The 23,619-nt window shown below is 34.4% G+C and overlaps 1 protein-coding gene across 3 annotated transcripts in view; it reads left to right on the plus strand.

The window, feature by feature from the left end:
* LOC145254815 (potassium channel subfamily T member 2-like) overlaps positions 1 to 23,619 on the plus strand; it is a 534,670-nt gene that overhangs the window by 282,060 nt on the left and 228,991 nt on the right. For all 3 annotated transcript variants that reach the window (XM_080113638.1, XM_080113639.1, XM_080113636.1), the window contains one exon: positions 22,904 to 23,012. In XM_080113638.1, coding sequence (XP_079969764.1) covers positions 22,904 to 23,012 — 109 coding nt within the window. The remainder of the gene's footprint in view (positions 1 to 22,903; positions 23,013 to 23,619) is intronic.

The raw sequence follows: 23,619 nt of genomic DNA on the forward strand, positions 1-23,619 counted from the left end.
TTATTTCTCGCGGTTAATGGCAGGCGATTGGATACGGTCTTTGCTAATCGAGCCAGACATGGCTTGTGTTGCCGGGTTCGAATCTGTTGACTGGTGTTACTCATTACACTCTGCACTGAAGATTCCCGAAAGGATGAAACACTAGTGTCTGTAGGTATTTAATTATTGTAGTAAAAAAATATCATATATATATATATATATATATATATATATATATATATATATATATATATATATATATATATATACTAGCAGTACAACCTCAACTTTGCACGGGCCCTATGTACTGTTCATAACTTTATGTGCATATATATATATATATATATATATATATATATATATATATTAAAAAGTTTGACTCATGTACAGGTAACCCACATCTAAAATTTCAAGTGTTTAGACCAAAAATTGGCGGAGGAATTTGTTAGAGTTTGCAAAGGTTGATTCTTTCAACTTTGACCTCTTGGCAACCAAATTTTCGCCCAAAAACTGATGAAAAAGCTTGCTGCATGTTTGAATACCCTTTATGTAAAATTTCAAATGTTTAGACCCAAAATTGGCTGAAAGGTCAAATTTTTTCAACTTTGACTCCAATTTTGACCCCTTAACATTTATTATTTTGGGCTCAAATCAAGTTAAAAAGTTTGATTCATGTCCAAAGAACCTGTATCTAAAATTCCAAGTGTTTAGATCCAAAATTAGCGAAGGAATTTCAAAGATCAAATCGTTGAACTTTGACCCTTGATAGTCACATTTCTGGTCGAAAACCGATTTAAAAGATTTCCCCAAATCTCAATACTCCATATGTCAAATTTCGAGTCTGTACACTGAAAATTGATAGAGTAATTTGTCAAGGAAATGTACACAGACAGACAGACACACGCACAGACAATTTCACTTTTATATATATACTAGCCTAGGTGCCCGGCGTTGCCCGGGTGTTTGGAGAGGGTGTGTTGAGAAAAAAAAAGTAGTAGTAGGCAGGCAGGCTCGAAACTGTACCACAAAAGAGGAAAAGAACATTAAAAAAGTGACATCTTTGCTGTTGCGTCCGTTACCAAACCGGAAGTAACGTAGGTTTAAATTAAGGCTAGAAAATCGAAAAAGAAGGGGTAACTTTCGAAAATATCGGCAAAAAAAGCGTCCCCTTCCTGTAAAAAAGTTCCCAGTTGAGGGTGAAGGAATTAATGTTTTTGGACAATTTTTCGATATTTGTTATCCGAAGGGATGATCTTCAAAACGATACCAATCTCGTGAAAATCCGTCCCCTCTGTCAACATTTTTAGGCAGACATACAAACATACATTTAAACTGACAGGTGAGATTTATATTATAGACTAGCGGGGGTACCCGGTGATGCCCGGATGTTTCGAGGTGTGGTTTTAGGTAAATCAAAACAAAAGAATAAGTGAAGACTTCTTGCCCGGGTGTTTGTGTTTGGGTGGGGGGAGTTTAAAAAAAAGATTTGTAGGTAAGTAGGAAGGATTGAACCTGAAGCCTTGAGACGAGTAGGAAAATAAAGTGTGAAAAAAAAATGCGACGCTAACCACTGGGTCAGCAAGAAGTAGTAGAGGAAGCATGTTTGAATTGATTTAAGTATTAAGAATTGGCAGGTGCCCGTACTTAATGACTTAATGAGGTCAACTTTGACTGCGGGGGCAGTTTCTTTTGGTTTTATTATACGGAAAAGGCGAATCCAGACGCGGCGATCGAAAAATGTTGAATATTTAGCTTTTCAAAGTCGAGCAAATTAAATACACACACGACCCCCCCCCTTGTTATCTCGTATATATTATCATTTAGAGGTGATATAAAAAGTTTTAAGAAGGAGCGACCCCCCGCAAGAAGGCCGAGGAAGAAACCCTTTTGCAGACATACATGAAAACGCACACACACACAAACAAACATTTTCGCTTTTATATATATAGATAGTCTAGTATATACTAGTCTGAGGGCCTGGCGTTGCCCGGGTGTTTGGAGGTATATGTTGAGCAAAAAAAAAAAATAGTAGTAGGCAGGCAGGCTCGAACCCGTATCACCAAGGAGGAAAAGAACGTGAAAAACAAAACCTGACGTCTATGCCGATAGTGACATAGGATTAAATTAACACTAGTCAATCGAAAAGAGCGGATGACTTTCGAAAATATCAACAGAAAAAGCAACTCCTCTCTGTAGAAAAGTGCCCAGTTGAGGGTGAAGGAATTAATGTTTTTAGCCAATTTTTTTTATATTTGTCTTCCGAAGAGTCGAGCTTTAAAATGATACTGATCTCGTGAATATCCGTCGCCTCTGTCGAAAGTTTTAGGCATACATACATACATACATACATACATACATTTAAACAGACAGGCGATATATATATATATATAAAACATGTACAGTTTGTATGTAAAAATAATTCAAGTACTTTTGCGTCTCTCTCTCCCTTAACAGAACAGAACTAAAGAATAAGCATTATGTTAAGAGTATTAACACATATCTGAATGTCACAGTGGTTAAGATATCTACTTGACAACATCAAGGGTTTAAAATCCCCTTAATATGATATTGGATTTAATGCTATCCAATACCCTAACTCAAGCAACACTGGGTTACTCTGCTAATGATACGATAAATCGAAAGACGAATGGAAAAAGGGAGTGAAGATAACGAATCAATTATGAATATTATTTTACCGCTTCAGAAAGTATGTCACCCTTTGTACAATCTTCTACTCAGATACGACGTGCCTTCAATAAGTTTCTAGACTTTTTTTTGTACAGGTATTTAAAATTAAAATCGCCATACACTCTTGAAAATTTAGTATGTTCTTGCTATACATCTTATGAGATGACTGACCAATTTTTATGATTTTAGGTTCAAATGAACAGCTACAGTATGAATTGGAATACACCCTACTAAAGCCTGATTGTCACAGCTGATGAATTTCAATAATGTAATTTGGACGTGAGGACAGGTTAGAAGAACGATATGCAATAAAATTCTGTTTTTAACTCGGAAAAATGTCACAGAAACCTATGGAATGCTTTAGACAGCTTTTGGACCATCTTGTATGAATCGAGCATCAGTTTTTGAGTGGCATAAGAGATTCTGTGAGGGATGATGAGAAGTGTGGGAGGAGTAAGGAAGTCAGAACATCAGAGTTGGTTGACCAAATAAAGAATTTCATTAATTAGGACCATCGTGTTTCTATAGAGACAATAAGTGCACAGTTTGATGTCAGTGTGGGAACTGTTCACACAATCATTTATGAGTAACTGAAGATGCGGAAGATTTGTACAAAGTTTGTCCTTAGAGTGCTCACAGAAGATCAGAAAGTAAGACATTGTCATAAACAAGATGGGCATTAAGGCAGTTCCTCACCCTCCCTATAGTCCAAATCTTGCTCCCTGTGACTTTTGGTTATTTTCTAAGCTCAAGGGAAACCTTAGTGACTGTCGTTATGAGACAATTGAGGAGATGAAAGAGATTATGATGAGGGTCACTGACATGCTAACGCAAGAGGACATCCATGGGGCTTTCCAGAAGTTGTTGCGATGGTGCAACAAGTGTATTGCAACCAGAGAAGATTACTTCAAAGGAGACTATAGTTTCATGTGTGAACGTTTGGAAACTTATGTAATGCATCTTGTACATCTTAAAATGCCGTTGTGTTGCCATATCTTTGGAGGTGTGGCTCGAAGCATCCTTCTTGACTTGACAGAGTACAACATCAACTTTGCAATCTAGTGGGAGATGATCTTTTCTGTTCTCTACAGCCCGTTTTCTAAGAAAAGAAATGTTGCTAGTCTCTCTCCACTCTATTGTTATGTTCACAGTAGATACTCGACTGAGCTCAAATCTCTGGTTCCACTCTCTCATAAAACATTTTCAGCTAGAGCTTGTCTAGCTACAGCAACAGCAACAACAACAAAAAGCATTCGCTTCTGTCTTTCCTAACTGACTACAACATGTTAACAAATTCTTGTTGAGTCATTCGCTTTCATAATCAAATTCTTCACATTCCAAGCATCTAATCCTCTTGTGGTGACGTTTATCATCCTCCTGACAATCTCTTTAATCCTTATCTTCAAGTGACCTTCCGAGCACTGAAAAACGGTTATCCATTAGTAAAAAACAACACCGCCACCACTTATTAAATATTGACAATTTCATTTGCCAAAAGTCATTGTTGGAATATCACAAAAATAAATGAATAATAATAATAATTCTGATTTCGTTTATCAACGTCTCTCTAGAAAGAGATGGGATTCATTTCCAGAGGATTTCCCTTAATCCCGGCTTCAAAGATCAAAGGTTTTCCTAAGGATGTTGGTGGTATCTATAATTGCAGAGGTCTGAAGGCCGCCTAAAACATCGAGGATTTGTAGTTTTTTCAATTGTCCTTCCAGACGACTTGATACTACTCCTAGTGTAACAACTACGGCCGGGATTATTTTTTATTTATTTATAACCCCGTGTATACGCCTTATCTCCAAGGCCAATGGAGCATAATTGCTCCACTTCTCATTCTCCTTCTCTCTCACATTCCTATCCCAGGGACTGAGAAGTCTACAATATGCCAGTTTTTTTTTAGACCTTGTCAATGATGACCAAAACAGGACGATTATGTTTCAATTGCTTGGTCGTTATGACACTTTTGTCCCACCATACCTCTACCTTGCCATCCTCACTTTTTGATTTTCCCCATATTAAAGACCAACCTTGTGTCTAACTCTGTCCTCGCTGGGAGGCAAGCAAATAGGAACATGTCTATTCTCTAAGAAAAAGTGTTTCACAACATTAAAAGTTTTACCTTTATTTATATTCTTTTGACTGACACTTCAACAATACCATGAACATTAATTTTATTTTGAAACGTGGTTTGCAAAGGCACTATAATCATTTTTTTTTTTTTTAAGTTTTAAATTACTTAAAAGATGCTTTAAAAGAACATTTGTCAGTTTTATTGATTATATTTTAATTTTCTTCTCAAACTTGAAATTATCACAATAATCAACCACATCCCAAATGCTACACTTACTGTCACCTATGAGTTACATCTCGTTGCCATCTAAGTTATAATTACTATTTACTATCCTGATTTTTCAATCATTCCGGGTTAATCTCGTTACGCTTAGATGCATGACTATTTGCAAATATGAAGTGAAAGTGGTTTTAAAGTCTTTTTTTTCTAATATCTTTAACTACAAATAAAAGTAGACTCGCAAGCCTTGGTAGAGCTACTAGTTGAAGAGAAGGAAAACTCATTAATAGCGCTAGGTCTTTTGCATTTATCTCAGCATTTTTTTTTTTTTTTTTTTTTTTGATTTCTCCATAGGGCTTAAGTAATTCTAGATCAAGAGAAATGCAGTTGCGGATTGCATATTGCTTGCTTCATTAGAAAATTGATTTAGGGGGTATTCATCGTCTTCTGTGACTATCAATGTAGCAAGAGTATATATGGATGTAAATAATGTTAAAACGGTATTCTCCACATAAGGTTAGAGTTGTGGAAAATTCCACAAGAAGTGAAATGATTCCACTCTCTGTTCAGGTATTTCTTCTCGCCCATCTCCCAAGGATCAGATGGAATATGCTATTGATCTAGAAATTGATTTATGTTCAGTTATTGATCGTGATACAAAATGGCTTGCTTCATTTAACTCTGATAAGTAGGGCTGTGACAACAGCATATTCTTTTCATTGTTTTGACTCTTGAGTATATATCCATTAATATCTTTAATGTGTTTTTATATAGACGGATGTGGTTCTCGGTTGATTAGGTGTGTCTAACTGTGTCGGATATATACCCGAGAGTCAAAAGAATGAAAAGAATATGCTGTTGTCACAGCCCTAGTGATAAGACTCAGTTCATGTCTTTCAATTCTCTATCTCTAAAAATCTACTAGCAAACCATGTATGAAGCATTGTTGTCATATTTGAACTAGTGAATCTCTGTCCCATTCGAACGTGGTGGGATTAGCATGGGATTAGCAACATTATGTCTGTGAGAGAGAGGTTGCAAATCATTTATAATTTGGCTGGTCACGCCCTTTCTTCTTCTTTGCAACCTCTCTCTCACAGACATAATGTTGCTAATCCCATTCTTTTTTATAATTAATATTATGTCATGTGTTCTTCAGAATTGTCTAATATATTCCCTGCTTCCTTTGTTCCAGCTGATTTAACTTGTTGGTCTAGTTGTCTTCATCAATTCACTGTTTTTTTATACCACGTTATAATACAGCTTCCTATTCCACTGGTCCTGGATATGACCTTAAACTATATCCGATGGTGACGCCCCAGCTCGTGGGCTTTGGGGAGTGTGGAGCCACCCTTTAATTGCCATTGCTCCCAGGTCAACTCTGACCCGGAGTGGTAGTACCTGTTATGGTCCCAACTATGGGTTAAATAGAAACCGACTTGAAAAAAAATATATCGTCTATTAAAAATTGTTCTTCAAAATCACTGGATTCGGCATTAAATAACCTGAAAAGGGTTGATATGCCGTAAAACAAAACCAACCAACCAACCATCCTATTCCACTAGTTTCTTTTCAAAAACTACAGGCTTGAAGAACTCTCCTTTCACTGCCTGTTTTCCTCTTACCTATAGCGTTAACCTTTTCAAGACTAAGGTCAATAGACATCTCCTGCCTTTGTGATAATCATTAGGGCTCTGACAACAGCATATTCTTTTCATTGTTTTGACTCTCGAGTATATATCTGAAACAGTTAGACACAGTTAATCAACAGAGAACCACGTTAATCTATATAAAAGCATAGATGATATCAACAAATACATGCTTGAGGGTCAAAACAACGAAAAGAATATGCTGCTGTCCTGGTCCTAATAATCATCTTTCATTATTTTTAGCTGCTTAGAGCAAGTGGCTACATGCCATGTCTGGAGCTATTCCCATTAAAACAATATCAATTCTTTGCTAAATCCAGTTGTTTTAGCAGAAAGCCTTTTTGATATTAAATATCTTATATCTTTAAATATTTGTTAATGATTGTTAATGATGTATGTAATATATATATATACATATATATATATATATATATATATATATATATATATATAGTCATCCACATACAGTACTGTTTCGTTGTATCACAACTCATCAGTGCGGCTAGACTAGCACCTTTCCCTAGCACAGGATTGAACCTAGAGTCATCGCATTGAAAGTCGGCAGTTCTACACATCGACCCACGGGAGCGGCGCCCGCAAATGAACTCAACAAATGTCTATTTCAAACAAACATTTGTCCACTAATTTTATAGTGCTCAAGCTGCTTTCCTTTTTATTTACAAACACACACACATATTATATAGATGGATACTTTATAGATAGGCAATGGAAAACACCAATTATTACAGCTAATATCAGTAGCTGCAAGACAATCATCTTCCATACATTTGTTCATTCCAACTAATGAACATCGAAATGATGTCTTTTGTGTGCGAACGAACATATGCAGATATAGTTTCATATCATATGAAAAAAAAAAAAAGATTCTATTTAAGCTATTCGTAGGGTTTTGAAAGGTACCATCAGAGCGAACCTGGTAGTAATGATAATTAAGAACTAACTAGGAGCAAAGTGCCGTATCTGTTCTGAAACTAAATTTCTCATACAATAAAATGCGAGAGCAAGTGGCAGCTTTATAGAGATATAGGATACTGGCGAATTTTTTTTTAACGCCGTAGAGAAGCCCACTTTCTTTGCAGCAGACTTGGCAATATCTTTGTATTTATTCCAATGTATGTTGCCTGTCAATGTTGGGCCGGGGAATTTGAACGTTCAACTCCCAGAAAGGATGATATCACCCATGGCAACTGGTCCATGAAAAACATTCTAATACCCACGATATTTCATCCCCATTGCAAATACCTTTATAAACAGGATTAGATGGAGGATATTCCATCACGATATCAAGTGGCTTCCTGCCTTGTCTGGAGTGATTTATATAAAATAAAAGTCTAGAGTTGAAGCTACTGCTTTATAGACACGTAGCAAACATTCTGAGAAATGACTGTGCGTCTAATAACAGTTGACAAAATTACTCTTTTAGATTTATACGAAGACGAGTTAACTTTTATTTTCTCATTTGAGAAGTGAACACATGTAATCCAATCCGAGGATTAGTGCATTTTGCACCTTTCTTTTCATAAGAAAAATAAATAAACAAAAATGAAGACATTTTAAGTTGAACAGATAAGAGGAGGGTCTGGTGTATTGGTTGAAAAGAGAGAACAGCTATTTCGAATACCATTTGTTAAACCCACCTGCGAATTCACACAAATAAAAGCTGAATATAAAGTTGTGAACTTGGGTTATATTTTTGCTGAAATTAACACGATGTCAACAATTAAAAAAGGTGACTCAGTGCTATGCAAGACAAAGTGATACCTGAACTTTGCGCGCATTTACGAAGATAAAAAAAATAAAACTCTTTTAGCAAAGCCAACACTCAGAATAGTACCATCGTTTTGACAGATATCAGGAATGTCAATGTTATTTAACTTAAAAGGATTTTTGATTCAACACATTAAGGGATATCTGATAAATTCTTTTAGAAAGAAAATTTCTTAGGAAAGCAAGAACAGATATTATTATGGTGCATCCATTCAATCTTTGTGTTTAGTGATGATGTGGCGTGCTCCATGCTCTTGGTAGACCCCATTTTGGACGACGATAGAATCTTTGGACGACGACAGCTTCTATTGCCAAGAACAACACCGACATTTAATATAAACTTTTCCTTCTATAAATCTGGCCTCTATCACAATAGCACCCTACGTATAGAGATATACCAGTTTAAAAAGCTTCGAGCAATAGCGAATACACAGACACAATGCACAACACTTTCAGTTTCAAAACACATACGATTACCGCTCCTGTTGCATTTTACAGCCGATAGATGGCGATATCAATTTTTCGTTTTTTTTTTCTTTCTCCTTTCCTCGGACACGTGCGCCATGCGTTCTAGGTGTGTCTTACACACGCTAAACGATGATGTAATGCAATGAACTTTTGCGCACATCCCAAGTTTATCGAGGTAAGCGCAAATATTGCAAACCATAAACAGACAAACTCTACAATCATGAATTACCTCGGTAACAACTTTAAGCAAAATATTAATTTCAGTTTACACTTGATCGGCAAAGATCAAGAACACACATATGTCATGCATTTTTAATCAAAAGCAATTGTCTGTAAAAAAATGTGTAAATGTTCTTTCTTGCTTAAATAAAACTTACAGTTATATATATCTATAATATAAAGCTGAACGTCTGTGCGTGTGTGTCTGGTCACGAATAGGCTCCTAGATATAAGATATCGAATTGATATCTTATATGCTTTTATATAGAGTGATGTTGTTGTTGGTTGATTAACTGTGTCTAACCGTGTCGGATATATACTCGAGAGTCAAAACAATGAAAAGATTATGCTGTTGTCAACCATAGTTGACTATTATAGAAAACTGATCACATATAATGATAGAAGATGTATCGAGACACAGGAATGGGTATGTTTGATCTGGCATAATGATGATTCATTAAAATTGTGAGTTCTGCGTACGCGCCTGGTCCACAAAGTATGGAAATAAAAATTTAAAAATTTAAAAAAAAAAAAAAACGTTTGCAGGTTTTTGGAATATAGATGTACATAATAATAATTTGATAAGTATGTTTTAACTTAAATAGGGATAGTATAATAAAATTGTGGGGTCTGCGTTCGTGCCTGGCCTCCATAGAATGGAAATAGGCACAAACTTTAATAAAGACTTTTCATATCTATCTGCGTAAGTATAATTATGTTTCAGTTTGAAGAAATATGGTATAATAAAATTATGGGGTGTTCGTTCGCGCCTGACCTCCATAAAATGAAAATATGTCACAAAGTTTAACAAGGTTTTTTTTAATATAGATCCACAGAATGTTGTGATATCTGTTTCAGTGTGAACAGGTATGGTATAATAAATTATGGGGTTTATCTATTTTATTTTTACTTTCATCATATTTTGCTTTGGTTTGGATACCCCAAATTCGAAGCTATCTCTTTACAACCCTTCCTTTTTATAAGCTATCATACTTTCATAAATCAGAGTCCATTTTCTGTAGGCTGTTTTTGAACCCAGTCAACGACGGGTCGTTTCGTCTTTATTTCGAAGAGGAAGTCTCGAAATAAAGACGAAACGTTGATGAACATATAATACGGTTTGTTCCTTTTTATTTCTCTCTCTCTCTCTCTCTCTCTCTCTCTCATATATATATATATATATATATATATATATATATATATATATATAAACTCGGTAATATTTTCATTCATTTATGTCGATAAACGCGTAAGCCTACCGCAACATATGTATCAATGGCAAAAGGCCTTGTTTGGAGTGAACAAAGGTAAAATTTAAAAAATATATGCTAGTCAATATAAACCACAAAATCGCATCATTTTCTTTTTTTTTATGGTTTTATGTCAGGTCAAAATGACACCCTTAGAGATTCTTATATACCGGAAAATTTCCACCACTAATAGCTTTTCTTTTTTCGGATTCTTTTTTATAAATGTAATGTGAACAAACATCTTGCTGTTCAACTCCTTATCCTGGTTTTTTCCTTCTATAAATCTTATTCCTATTACAATAATACCCTATGCATCAATGGCGTTATGCATTGTTTGGAATGAAGAAAAGTAAATTTAAAAAAAATAGGTGCTAGTCAATATAACGCCAAAGTACCTCACCCACAAAAAATTGCAATATATGCTTTTTTTTATGATTTTATATCAGGTTCGGTCTACTCTACATCATACTAAAAGTTGGATAAGAAATTTCTAAATTTCAAATTTTTGATATACAAGTCATATCTCATTATATTTTAAAACATTAACTTGATTAGTTTCATAGTAAACCAATAAATCTTCTATTTTAACGCATGTTTTCAGAGCAATATCCGGTATATTAAATACAATATAATAATCGATGGAAAATTTACTCTATAATAGTAAATACGAAATCTGCATGAATTAAAATATAATATTTAAGCGTATTTTACGATCAGCCAACGCTAGATGCTTATAAATAGGGTAAGGACAACAGCATATTATATATCTTTTTCATTGTTTTGACTCTTGAGTTGATATCTTATATGCTTTTATATAGAGTGATGTTGTTGTTGGTTGATTAACTGTGTCTAACCGTGTCGGATATATACTCGAGAGTCAAAACAATGAAAACATTATGCTGTTGTTATAGCCCCACTTATAAAGAAGACCGACGGCAATTTTTTTTTCGAGTTACTGTAATTATAAAAGTTGTATATACATTGTAAAGCAATAAAAATGACAGCATAGGCAGCACTAGTAAATACGTACATGAATGTCTAAATTCTAAGCATTAGAAAAACAGGCGATTTAGATTAATGAGACAGTTTATGATGAATACGGACATTGGATGACGGACGTGTTTTGTATTAAGGAAGCAAAACATACCGGTAATACATTTTATAATGAAATCGGGGACCTTATTGAAAAATTTGCATCAGTTTTATTCCCCAAGAATAACCGATCCTTGATTGAAGATGAAAATCCGTTGACCAAAATTATTACTATTCCAAAGAATGGCGACGATCTGTCATCTTATTGGTTCGATGCCAATAAGACTGCAGAGATAATAGCATGCATTTAGAAGTGCACGTATATTTCAAGGAAATTACATATGTTCGTTCGCACACAAAAGACATCATTTCCATGTTCATTAGTTGGAATGAACAAATGTATGGAAGATGATTGTCTTGCAGCTACTGATATTAGCTGTAATACTCGGTGTTTTCCATTGCCTATCTATAAAGTATCCATCTATATAATATGTGTGTGTTTGCAAATAAAAATACAAGCGGCTTGATCACTATAAAAGTGGTTGACGACTGTTTATTTTAAATAAACATTTATTAAGTTCATTTGCGGGCGCCGCTCCCATGGGTCGATGGGTAGAACTACCAACTATCAACGGGATGATCCTAGATTCAATCCTTGGCTAGGGAAAGGTGCTAGTCTAGCCGCACTGATGAGTTGTGATACAACAAAACAGTGCTGTGTGTGAATGTACTATATATATATATATATATATATATATATATATATATATATATATATATATATAATGGCAGGCCGGTCGTAAAATATGTTTAAATATGATATTCTGATCAATGCAGATTTCGTAGTTATTATTATATTATATTGGACCCAATATATAGTAATGATTTAAAAAGTTATAAAAGAAAATGACTCATGCGCCACCACCGAAAATCGAAACCAAAACGTTTAGCTTACTTTTTCCTTTGACGTTAATGTCTGAGCTATAAAGGGATGTTTGCTCCAAGGCTCAAATTAAAACATGAACCAATAGCTATTACGTTATGTTTGTAACGTTGTCGTTCAACCTTCACCTGACGAATTCTTTTTTTTTTTTTTTAATTTTCACACTTTTTCACAGATTTTCCCCGGCAAAAACGCAAATTTAAAGTTTCACATGGGTTCGAATACCCTATATATGAAGTGTCATGTCTGTAGACAAAAAACTGACAGAGGAGTTTGGTAAACAAAATTGTTTAAACAAATATATATACGCATATGTAAATATATTTATAGAAAGATGTTTTTGTTTACTATAACCTTTTAATACAAATATTATACAAGTATAAATCATGTAGAATATCTGCATGAATATAATTACACGTAATAGTAAACTAAAGAGAATCATCACATAAGAAAACCGAAAAAACTAATAAGGGAATTAATGAAAATAAATGTTTAAAAGAATATGCAAATTAGCTAGATCTTTTGCTAGTGAATGCAATTTCACCACCCATATTTAACAAAGTTGTATTTTCTTTTTACATAACTTTAAACAACAAAAACCCTTTTCTTCTATTTAAGAGAAAGGAAAACAGAAGTCGTACCGCGTCGGGCGGAGTTGGACAAGAAAGAGAGAGATCAAAATTTGCAAATTAGCTTAATCTTCTGCAGATGAATGCACGACCCATATATAACAAAGTTGTATTTTCTTTTTAAATAAATAGAAAAGAGGCTTGCCTTTTTTTCTGTTGCTCTTGGCCTTCGGACCGGGATCAGGGTGTGGTGTCTGTTCTGCAGATGCTGCACTTGAGATGGTTTGTGCCAGTCAATGGAGGGGAGGCCCTCTATACAGGGACAATTATTATTTTTGGTAACCAGAGTGCCCCCTTTTTGCCTACTTTTAGGGGAGCTGGTTTTTACCCACATTAAAAACGGCCTTGTGCCTAATTTGCTTTGGTGGGGAAGCAAATAAATACAATAAATAGAAAAGAGGCTTGCCTTTTTTCTGTTGTTCTTGGCCTTCGGGCCGGGATCAAAGTATAGTATCTGTTCCGGCAGATACTGCAAGCAAAGACCATATGTGGGGGCAACCCCACATATAAGACCTTGGTCAATGTAAGGGAAACCCTTCATACTAATTGTCACTATCCAGCTCCCATACTCCCCGGGGAGCTGGTCCCCATTTCCCCTTCACTCCTCACATTAAAAATCGGCCTTGTGCCTAATTTGCTCGGTGAGGGAGCAAATAAATACCTTGCCTTTTTTCTGTTGTTCTTGGCCTTCGGGCCAGGATCAAAGTGAAGTATCTGTTCTGTTCTTTGTGCCAGTATAGAGGGTTTACATAAAAATGAATTAAATGATCCTAATTATGATATAATAAAATTATTAATTTTTATGTAAATTATAAAATTATTAATTCCATCTACTAACTAACTAACTAATGAATTAATTTTATTCAAACAATTTTCACTACATAAATATATGCAAATAATAGGGGGGAAATAAGTTCAATCCAGCGACTGACACCCCTTCTAACTCAACAATAAACAACAACATATGCAAATAATAAATAAAATATTTATCAATATTCAAATTTTATTTTTAGCTGCAATATTTTAAGTCTAAAAAATTCTTATTTTTTACTTTACTAGGATATCTTGTTCTTTACTTTTCCAGGTTGAATTTCTTGTCCTTTACTTTTCCAGGTTTAATAAAATCTTAAGAATATTACTTTTCATGCGCGTATTTTTCCATATAATCCATGACTTTTCCAGGCATTGCTATTGTATTAATATATAAATTTATAATATTTATTAATGATTGTCAAAAAAAATTAGCTCTCAAACACACATTTATGCAATATTTATCATTCAATCACAGTAGTTCCGAACCAGGGTCTCTACCAAGACTGCGGTTCATGAATTCGTAATCTGTATAGAGCGTAAACTAACAAAAAAGAAGATGGCATTCGGTGTCTTTTTAGATATCGTTGGAGCTTTTGACAACATACCCTTCAGTAGTATGTTCAAGTCGCTACGAGAACTCAATGTGCCACCAGTACTCATCCGATGGATTAAGTATATGGTGAGGCACAGAACAGTTCAAGTAGAACTACTGAGGGCAACTGTTAAAAGGGAAGTAGTTAAATGAAACCCCCAAAGTGGGATTTTATCACCTTTACTATGGAACTGTATGTTGAATCCTCTTTTAAAGGAGTTTAAAAATAGGAATATTTATGCCCAGGCTGATGCTGATGACATCGCAGTGCTTGTCGCGGGTTCAAAAGCATCATTGGTCAGACGCATTGCCAAAATGGCATTAAATATTCCTAATAAATGGTCTAATCGAAATGAATTAGAATTCAGTAGCCGTAAAACAGAAATGGTCTTGTTTAAATATAAAAGGAATTGCCAACTTGGTGACCTTTTTCTGAGTGGACAGAAATTGAAACTTTCGCAGGAGGCAAGGCTGTTAGGGGTAATCCTGGACAGTAAGCTAACCAGGAAAAGCCACATAGAAAAGATTTCCTCCAAGGCGACTGCAGCCCTTATGCAATGCAAACAAATTTTGGGGGAAACCTGGGCAGTTAACCCGCATGTAATGAGGTGGATATACATTGTTATGGTATGCCCCATTTTGTCGTATGCATGTGTTTCCTGGATCCGCGGGACAGAGAAACTGTACTTGAGGAAGAAACTCCAGAAGGTACAAAGACTTGCTTGTTTAATGACTTCTTCAGCATATCCGAGCACACCTACTGGAGCATTGGAGATGCTGTTGAATATCCCTCCGATTAAAGAATTCCTGAAGGCAGAAGCGATAGAATAGATCTCATGGGTCTGTGGTGGTCAAGATCTGTTGGGACTACTGGAAAAACAAAGAGTCACGTGGATTTGTGTAATGAGGCTAGGAAGGAACTACCGCTCTTGCATGTGCCGGGTGACCTTATGACTAAAACCAGATCCTTTGAAAAGCATTTCACATGTATGGTTTATGACAGAACAGGCGCAAGAGATTACGAAAAAGAGCTGGAAAGCAACGTAATCAAATGCTATACTGATGGATCTAAAATGAATGATAGGATTGGTGCGAGTGTTTATATAGAATACTCAAACCACCTCACCTGTCAAAAATCTTATTATCTTGGTAAACTGAGGACGGTCTTCCAGGCAGAAGTCTTCCCCATACAGGTATCATCGGATACAACACCAAACACTAGTCATGAGCTGGCACCATTGTATGTGGTACCAAACACCACTCCCGCCTTCACCGAAGAGCAGGATCTCAGACCTAAGTCTGACAAGTCAGCTCTAACATTCGGTAAACATCACGACAAAAACCGAAGAAGAAGGAGAGATAGCGCATGTTTAAGGCTTTTGAATCTGAGGTTCTGATCATGGAAGAGGTTCAGCAACAGGAAATAGCTATCCTTTCAGATAGTCAGGCAGCTATTAAAGCATTGGAGAATAGTACGGTAAGATCCCAAACCGTACTGTGCTGCATTGAAAATCTAAACCATCTAGGAAAAGAAAACCGCATATCTATTTCATAAGGAGAGTTAAAAAAAAAAATTAGTTATTAAAAAAAAGTTCGGTTTTTTAATTATAAAAAAAAACGATACACGGGATTGAACCTAAAATCTTTCCACCAACCCCGGTACTCTAACCGTTACGCTAACATGTCATATTGGCAAAATCGCAGTAAAAAATATTTATATACAAAAAAAAGTTATGCAAAATAAAAAAAAGCGTTAGTCACTTATGTATATACTTACTCTCCTGTTTGTGAACCCACATATTTTGTTGTAACTTTTTTTCTACTGAACCAATTTTCGAAATTTTTTTTTTTTTCAAAATGTAGCTAATGAGGTGTTCTATCCAACTATATAACCTGTTTGAAATTTAGTTGCGAACGGAATTAGTGGTGGGGGTTTGAATGTGTCTCGATTCATTCAATTTCGGACTTAAGCATATATTCAACCACTACCGTGGTTGAATGATATATCTTTTTCATAATATTTCGAGCCAAAGGCAAAACGTTTACTGTTATATTTCACTTAATTAATGACTGAAAAAAACTTTAATAAGATATATATATATATATATATATATATATATATATATATATATATATATATATATATATATTTGTATTAAGATTATTTTTCCTATATTTTTAATCTTTAATGTGGCCTGTTTTTTTTTTTGTTTTTTGTTTGTTTGTTTTTGTTTTTTGTTTGTTTTGTTTTTTTTCATACACAGAGTAGAATGATAAATTTGTCGCCCTGAAAAACAACACTTTAGCTTTATTTTAAAACTAAATAAATCTGGGAACTTGATTACGTAGTAGAGCTGACATCTATTAAATGTAGCCGCCTTCAGCTTCAATCACTGCCACAATACGGGCCCAGAACTGGGAACATGCCTTTTCCACAAGCGCCGGCAGGAGCTTGGCAAATACTTAGAAGATGGCAGCAACCAGGCTGGCTTTGGTGTTGCAAAAGATCACGTTGATGATGTCCTTGACGTATAACAAAGCGTTTGAAATGACTGTTTCTGTTTAGAGCAAAGTTGAACCATGATACTTGACTTTTGCGTTTTTAAAGTGAAATTATTATTTACAGATAATTTTATACAATCAACAGTAGGTTCTCTACAGTGCAATGTAGACTATAATTTATTGTGAACAAGGTCACTGCAGAGAAGCATGTGAAGCTTCCTCCCGGTACACTTCGGGGAGGGGGGTTCATACCTAGAGGAGGCAGTCAAGCGATTTGATTAAAAAAATGTACGATTTCACCGATTTTGATGACTATAAAAGTATAGGAGCATGAAACATTTGTTGATCCTCATTCGATCCCAGACAACGTCGTGTGTCTATGCTAGTATATATATATATATATATATATATATATATATATATATATAGAGAGAGAGAGAGAGAGAGAGAGAGAGAGAGAGAGCAAAATTTTGTTGAAAATTCAAAGATTCACGTTTTCATTTTTATAACCTTTGTTTATTTCCTGGATTTTTTCCATTACAGCTGTTTCATTGATGAGTTGGCAATTTTACGATTTATGTTTCCATCCATAAAAATATCCTGTCCCCGCCAACTTCTTCAAATGTTTATCCATTAGATTTTTACAACAAAGGGTATATTTTTAACATGGTGGACATCGTATTCCGGTGAAAGGATTTCCACATCCATGCTTCCTCACTTCCTCCATCTTTTGGTGTTATGTAAAGATAGTTTTCCGTTTTAACCCGTACTTTCGTATTTTTATTTTTTATTTATTAGTTATTTATTTTTGTTAAAATTTTCCCTTTTTTTCCTATTTATTTTTCCCCAATTATTATATAATTTTATATAATTTTATATAATTTTATTCCTATATTTATGCGTGTTTATTTTGATATTGTTTTTTTGATTGGTGTTTGAATACGTATTATATTACCCGATGTAGGGGAGTTCACTCTCGTGATATCATTTTTTATATCTAGGATTACATCCTTTGCATTTTTTTCCTAATCTGCTCTAGTGCGTGAAATTAAATATCTGTTTCTGTGCAAACACCCGTGGATTACATCTAGTCTTTTGTTTAATAATTTTTCTTTTGATATTAGTATATGGTAAGATTCTAATATACATAGGTTGCATATTTTCGATTTGCTAGGTTTATATTTTTCCCCCTTGTCAATTATTGACCATCTTAATTTATATTCAGTTTTATTTTCCTTTGATTCCTTAATCCATACTGCTAAAGTGGTTGAGTTTTTCTTTGATTTTTTTTTCGGTTGTTTTCGCTATTATTATTGGTTCTGTTTCTATTTTCGTTATAGCAGTTGTGGTTGTCACTATTGTTATGATCCTTTCTACCGTTGTTTTCATTTTTATTGTTTTCGTTATTTGTGTTGTTCTTTTCTTTCTCAGTTTCATTTTTAAACGATGCTAGGTGATTACGATATCTGTCCTTAAAGCAAGTTCCGGTGCTCCCCAGATATACTTTAGTTTCATTATTTGTTATAACTTCACATTTGTATACTACGTTTGAAGTTAAACAGTTCTCCCTCATTGGACATTCATTAGGGTCCCGGCAGTTACATTCTTTTACATTGTTAGCTTCATTTTCTGTACTATCTCTGTTTTTCAAATATTTGTTTAATTTTGTGTTATTTGAGCCAATTATGGTATTTGTTAAGTTAGCAGACGTTGAGAAGGATAGATTAACAGTGTTTTTATTAATTATCTTACTTAGTTTACTATCTTGCGGGAAATTTTTTTCTATAATTTGGTAAAATTCCCTTGGGATGTTATTTTTATATGGTGGCTGAACGGTGGATTGAACCACGCCTGGCTCTTCATTATATTTTTCTTTTTAACTTCTCTTTCAGTTTTATTATGGTCTATCTTTTCATTTATATATATATATATATATATATATATATATATATATATACTAGCAAAAATACCCGTCGTTGACTGGGTTCAAAAACAGCCTACAGAAAATGGACTGATTTATGAAAGTATGATAAGTTATGAAAAGGAAAGGTTGTAAAGAGATAGCTTCGAATTTGGGGGTATCAAAACCAAAGCAAAATATAATGAAAGTAAAAATAAAATAGATAAACCCCATAATTTATCATGCCATACCTGTTCACACTGAAACACTTATCACAATCCAAGGTAATTTTTTGATTCAATTTAAATTAAATTTTTATACCTTACTTTGTAAAATTTATAAAAGTGCACTTTGAAGATAAATACATTTCAAATTGAATCTTGTACCTTTATTTTTAAAGCCTATAGTAAATACATTTTGTTTAACAATTTTCATGCCTTGGATGAAATGCTTTTCTAACTTGTATTTATATTGGTTTCTTTTAATAACTGTAGAAGAGAGACGGGCAGAGGAATGAGATTATTGGATATTCTCATTCTACAAATGTAAGCAAAACTGTGATGAAGAAATGTAAGCGAATCTCCTAAACAGGTGCAACAAAAGATGACACAAAAAGTCTGGTTAAATAAATATGCATTTGAATAAAGGAAAAGTGGTCATATCTTTGGAAAAATTATTTCACCACAAGTTTAATTTGAAAATTTAGAAAATAATTCGTACTATTTGGAATCTTTCGACTACTGTTCTCATCTTGAGTGTCATTTTAACAACGTTTCAATCGATGTAATCTCCGATCTTCTTCAGGTGTATCTTGTCGAACGGAATGTTTCTGTCAAACTTGGATATTTGGATAGAATTTCAAATAGAACCCACCATTTACTTCACGGAGGTAGCATGCCCTTGTTCCATCAGACATGACAGGCCCAATAGATCAGTAATTTTCGCTGAGTCAACGTATCCCATGGACACATCAAAAAACCTGCTTGGCGCATTTTGGTTGATTGTTCATTTTTACTAATTAAGACCGTATTTCTAAATTTCTTTATAATATTAATTTCGGTCTTCGTAATGTTAGAAAGAATTGAAATGAACTCCATCACCTCTACGAAAAGGCGGATAGTAATTGAAGGGTAGTAATTTTCAATGTCAAATTGGATAAAAGAACAATTATGCTTATTTTTTATACTAAAAAACCAACTAATTGATTCAGTAGTATTTACCCATAGATTTAATTTATACGCAGATTTAATTTGGTAATTGACTCTTTCGAGTATTCTTTTGATAATTTTTCCTATTTCATGTCAAGTTGGGTTGATTTGGCTTATGATCTTTAAGGAGGATATAACGTTCATTAGTTTTTAATTTGCTAGCTTTATCGCTTATTTTTAAATTGTCTGTAATTGTTTGGCTATCACGGTTAAACTTATTTATGAGGTTTGACTTTGATTTTCTATAATTTTTAGTGATATTCTGTTCAGGCTGTTTGTGGTACTCTTGTTTGGTTAGTTTATAGTATATATATATATATAGATGTATAAAATTATGGAAACAAACGAAGGTTATTAAAAAGAATATATATATATATATATAGTTCAAAATATATATATAGTGCAAAATTTTGTTGAAATTCAAAGACTCGCGTTTTCTTTTTAATAAACTATATATATATATATATATATATATATATATATATATATATATATATATATATATATACATACATACATATATATAAGGCGTATGCTCGAATGCAATCAACTAGACAAATGCTAACATTGCAGAAGAAAGTCTCCCGGACAACATTGCATTGCATGTAAACCCCTCACCCCATGGCAACGTCTGCGTTTTGACACGATTAATTCAGTTACAATACGTAACCCCCACACTCGTCACTCTTAAAATTCATTAATTTTATCATGACGCAAATGTATGCTTCTTCCCTCTTTCTTTAAGTCTTGACATTTCTCTCCCCTTTTACCGCCTTCTATTTTGAGCCTAAAATGTAACTTAATGTCACCCCGCTTTCTTAAATTTTAGCGTTTTAATATTTTATTTTTATAAATAAATAAAAAAAATTTCAATTCTTCCATTTCTAAACCAGATGCTTTCGGTCGTAAATAAACTTTTTTTTACGTCGCCTTACGAGTGACTTTTGGTTTCTTGCAAACCAATTTATCCGAAACATTAGCATCTTCAGTGTGGCAACTATGTAATATTTGTTCATATAAATAAAATATTATATATATATATATATATATATATATATATATATATATATATATATAGTAATCCACATACAGTACTGTTTCGCAGCTCATCAGTGCGGCTAGACAGGCAACCACCTCAAGCCAGGATTGAAACCCGACTGTCTGTATGGCAGTCAAGGCTCCTAACCATTACGCTATTGGCGGCCGCTGAACGAGTAGTGAATTTAACGATGTTTTCACATCGTCCGAAATACCGCCGCTCGATTTGTTTACACAAAGAGCGTCGCTTATACGCTAATGGTAATTCGTGTATCACTTCTCAATATGCTCAACTCAAGGTTAGGAGCATTATAGTCATCCAGATACAGTACTGTTTCGCTGTTTCACAGCTCATCAGTGCGGCTAGACAGGCAACCACCTCAAGCCAGGATTGAAACCCGACTGTCTGTATGGCAGTCAAAGCTCCTAACCATATATATAAAGGAGCGTGCCAAAAGTGATGTCTCCTATGTTTTCTTCGGCTTGAATAAATCAGAGACGATTGTAAATTGCATTGTTATGATGACTGTATATATGCATTCATGACTTGAAAGTTTCATCTCTATGTTGCGGATATTAATGGTGTAAGACTCTAAGAAAACAACCCCTTTCATAGACGTGCGGCAGAAGCAAAAATGCGTCATTGAATTCCTCCATGCAGAAAAAAAAATTAAACCGATCATCATTCACTGGCGCCTGTTGAACGTTTACGAAGCCAATGCAGCTGATGTCAGCACAGATAGGAGATGAGTTCGTCGATTTCAAAGTGGTGATATGAGTGACAAAGTGCGCTCCAAACGCTCATGCACAGCCACCACTCCATTACTGACAAAAGTGCATTGAGAATGGTGGTGATTATGTAGAAAAAAAAATTCCGAAGCAAAAAAGATTGCTTGTTTTAATGGCGCCATTAAGTAAAAAAATAGGATGCATTACTTTTGGAATGACTCTTGTGTATGTAAGATCTGGTTTCCTATAAGCCCTAACCTCATGCAGAGAGCAAGTGGGTGTTTATTTAAGCATAGTAATTAGTACTAGCAAGATCCACAGGAAAATTTCATCGTTGCTTACTTTATTAAAACTAAAATTTTGAAAAATCAAAATATTTTCTTGATCGGGAATATTTAACTATTAAAGGCTTCCATGTGTTATTTATGTCAGCATAAAACAAAAATGAGTGGATGAGGCAAATAATAAACAATACAAAATTGAATAGAATTCAGAAAAAAATAATTTGGGCAAACCAGAAGAATAGCCGACTCAAAGCCCGCAGCAAACGATATATTTTTTTTTACAAAGTGGTCACCACATATTAAGGCTCGGAGGCCACTCGAGGATAAGAGTTAATATGTGTATCGTAGTCATTGCGACATTTGCGTAATAATTGTTTGTAGAATTAATTTGATGTAAGTAGATCATTAACGAGGACGGCTCAACAAGAACTTGTTTACGTTGGACTTGAAAATAATGATATCTTCGTTCATATTTAAATGTTAAAGACTTCCTGTTTTGAGGCACTTGCATTTCTGGCTTTCCAAGTTTCGTATTAATTTTTATTTATTAATCTATTTATTAAATTGTTAGGTGAAAGTACAGAATAGTTAACAGCGTCCCTCCCTATATCCGTGTTAAGAATTGATTTTTAATTAATCTCTGCAGTTTGCTGACCATGCTGAAATAATAACGTTTTTTACTTTCACCTAACAATTTAATGAGTGAATTAATAAATTTACGAAACTGAAGCTCTCGCCAGAAGTTGTATTACGGATGAAGTCTAATATCAGGAACTAAATCTGACTGAACACCGTTAGGTGCTTATTTTGAGTCCGGTATTCTTCTGGTTTGCTTTTTTTTTTTCTTTTAATTTTTTTCTAATTATTTTTATATCTTTTGTATCTTGTTTCAGGGATGACATTTTCTGGGTGAATCGATCAGAGGTTCTCTGGATTTGTCAATTAACAGTCGCCATGATCAGCCTTACAGAAACCATTTTAGTTCAATACTTAAGTTATAAGGTAAGCCATTTTCATCTGCTTTCTGTGATTCTTGGTGTATCATTTGTTACTGTTGTATATTGAGGCCCTACGCCGGTAGGGAGAGATTATGTCAACTAGTATGAATTTTGAGAGCGTTTCACTAAGTGCATCTCAGCACGGCCTGGCGGCGAACGGAAATGAAGTCAGTGCACCTATCATGATTGATGCAAAGGTCAAAAGGTCAGCTCCCTATACGCAGGTGTATATCTTTTACCATTATATGAAAGGGATGTGTCTGTTTCTGTGTGTGAGTTTGTTCCCTATGGACTCGAAAACGGCTGGGTCGATTTTTATGAAATTTCACACGAAGGTACTTTATGCGACTGGCAGTGTTCTTAGATAGGTTTTTGTTGTAGGGTATAAATCACCCCTATTTGAGAGCTAAGTGGAATCAACCAGTCCTATAAATACCACTGGTTTCAGAGACTAAACGGAGACATTCATACTATGTTTAACCGCATGCTATGAACACGTTCCTCTCATACCACTTTAGTGGCTCCTGTATTCTTTATGATAAATACATATTATATTTTATACACTTTACACTACTTGTGGTTTCTTTCATTTGTGACCCCTAGCACGGGTC

This window comes from Euprymna scolopes, chromosome 30, assembly GCF_053919585.1.
Source record: "Euprymna scolopes isolate OS-2025 chromosome 30, ASM5391958v1, whole genome shotgun sequence".
Taxonomy (NCBI): Eukaryota; Metazoa; Mollusca; class Cephalopoda; order Sepiida; family Sepiolidae; genus Euprymna; species Euprymna scolopes.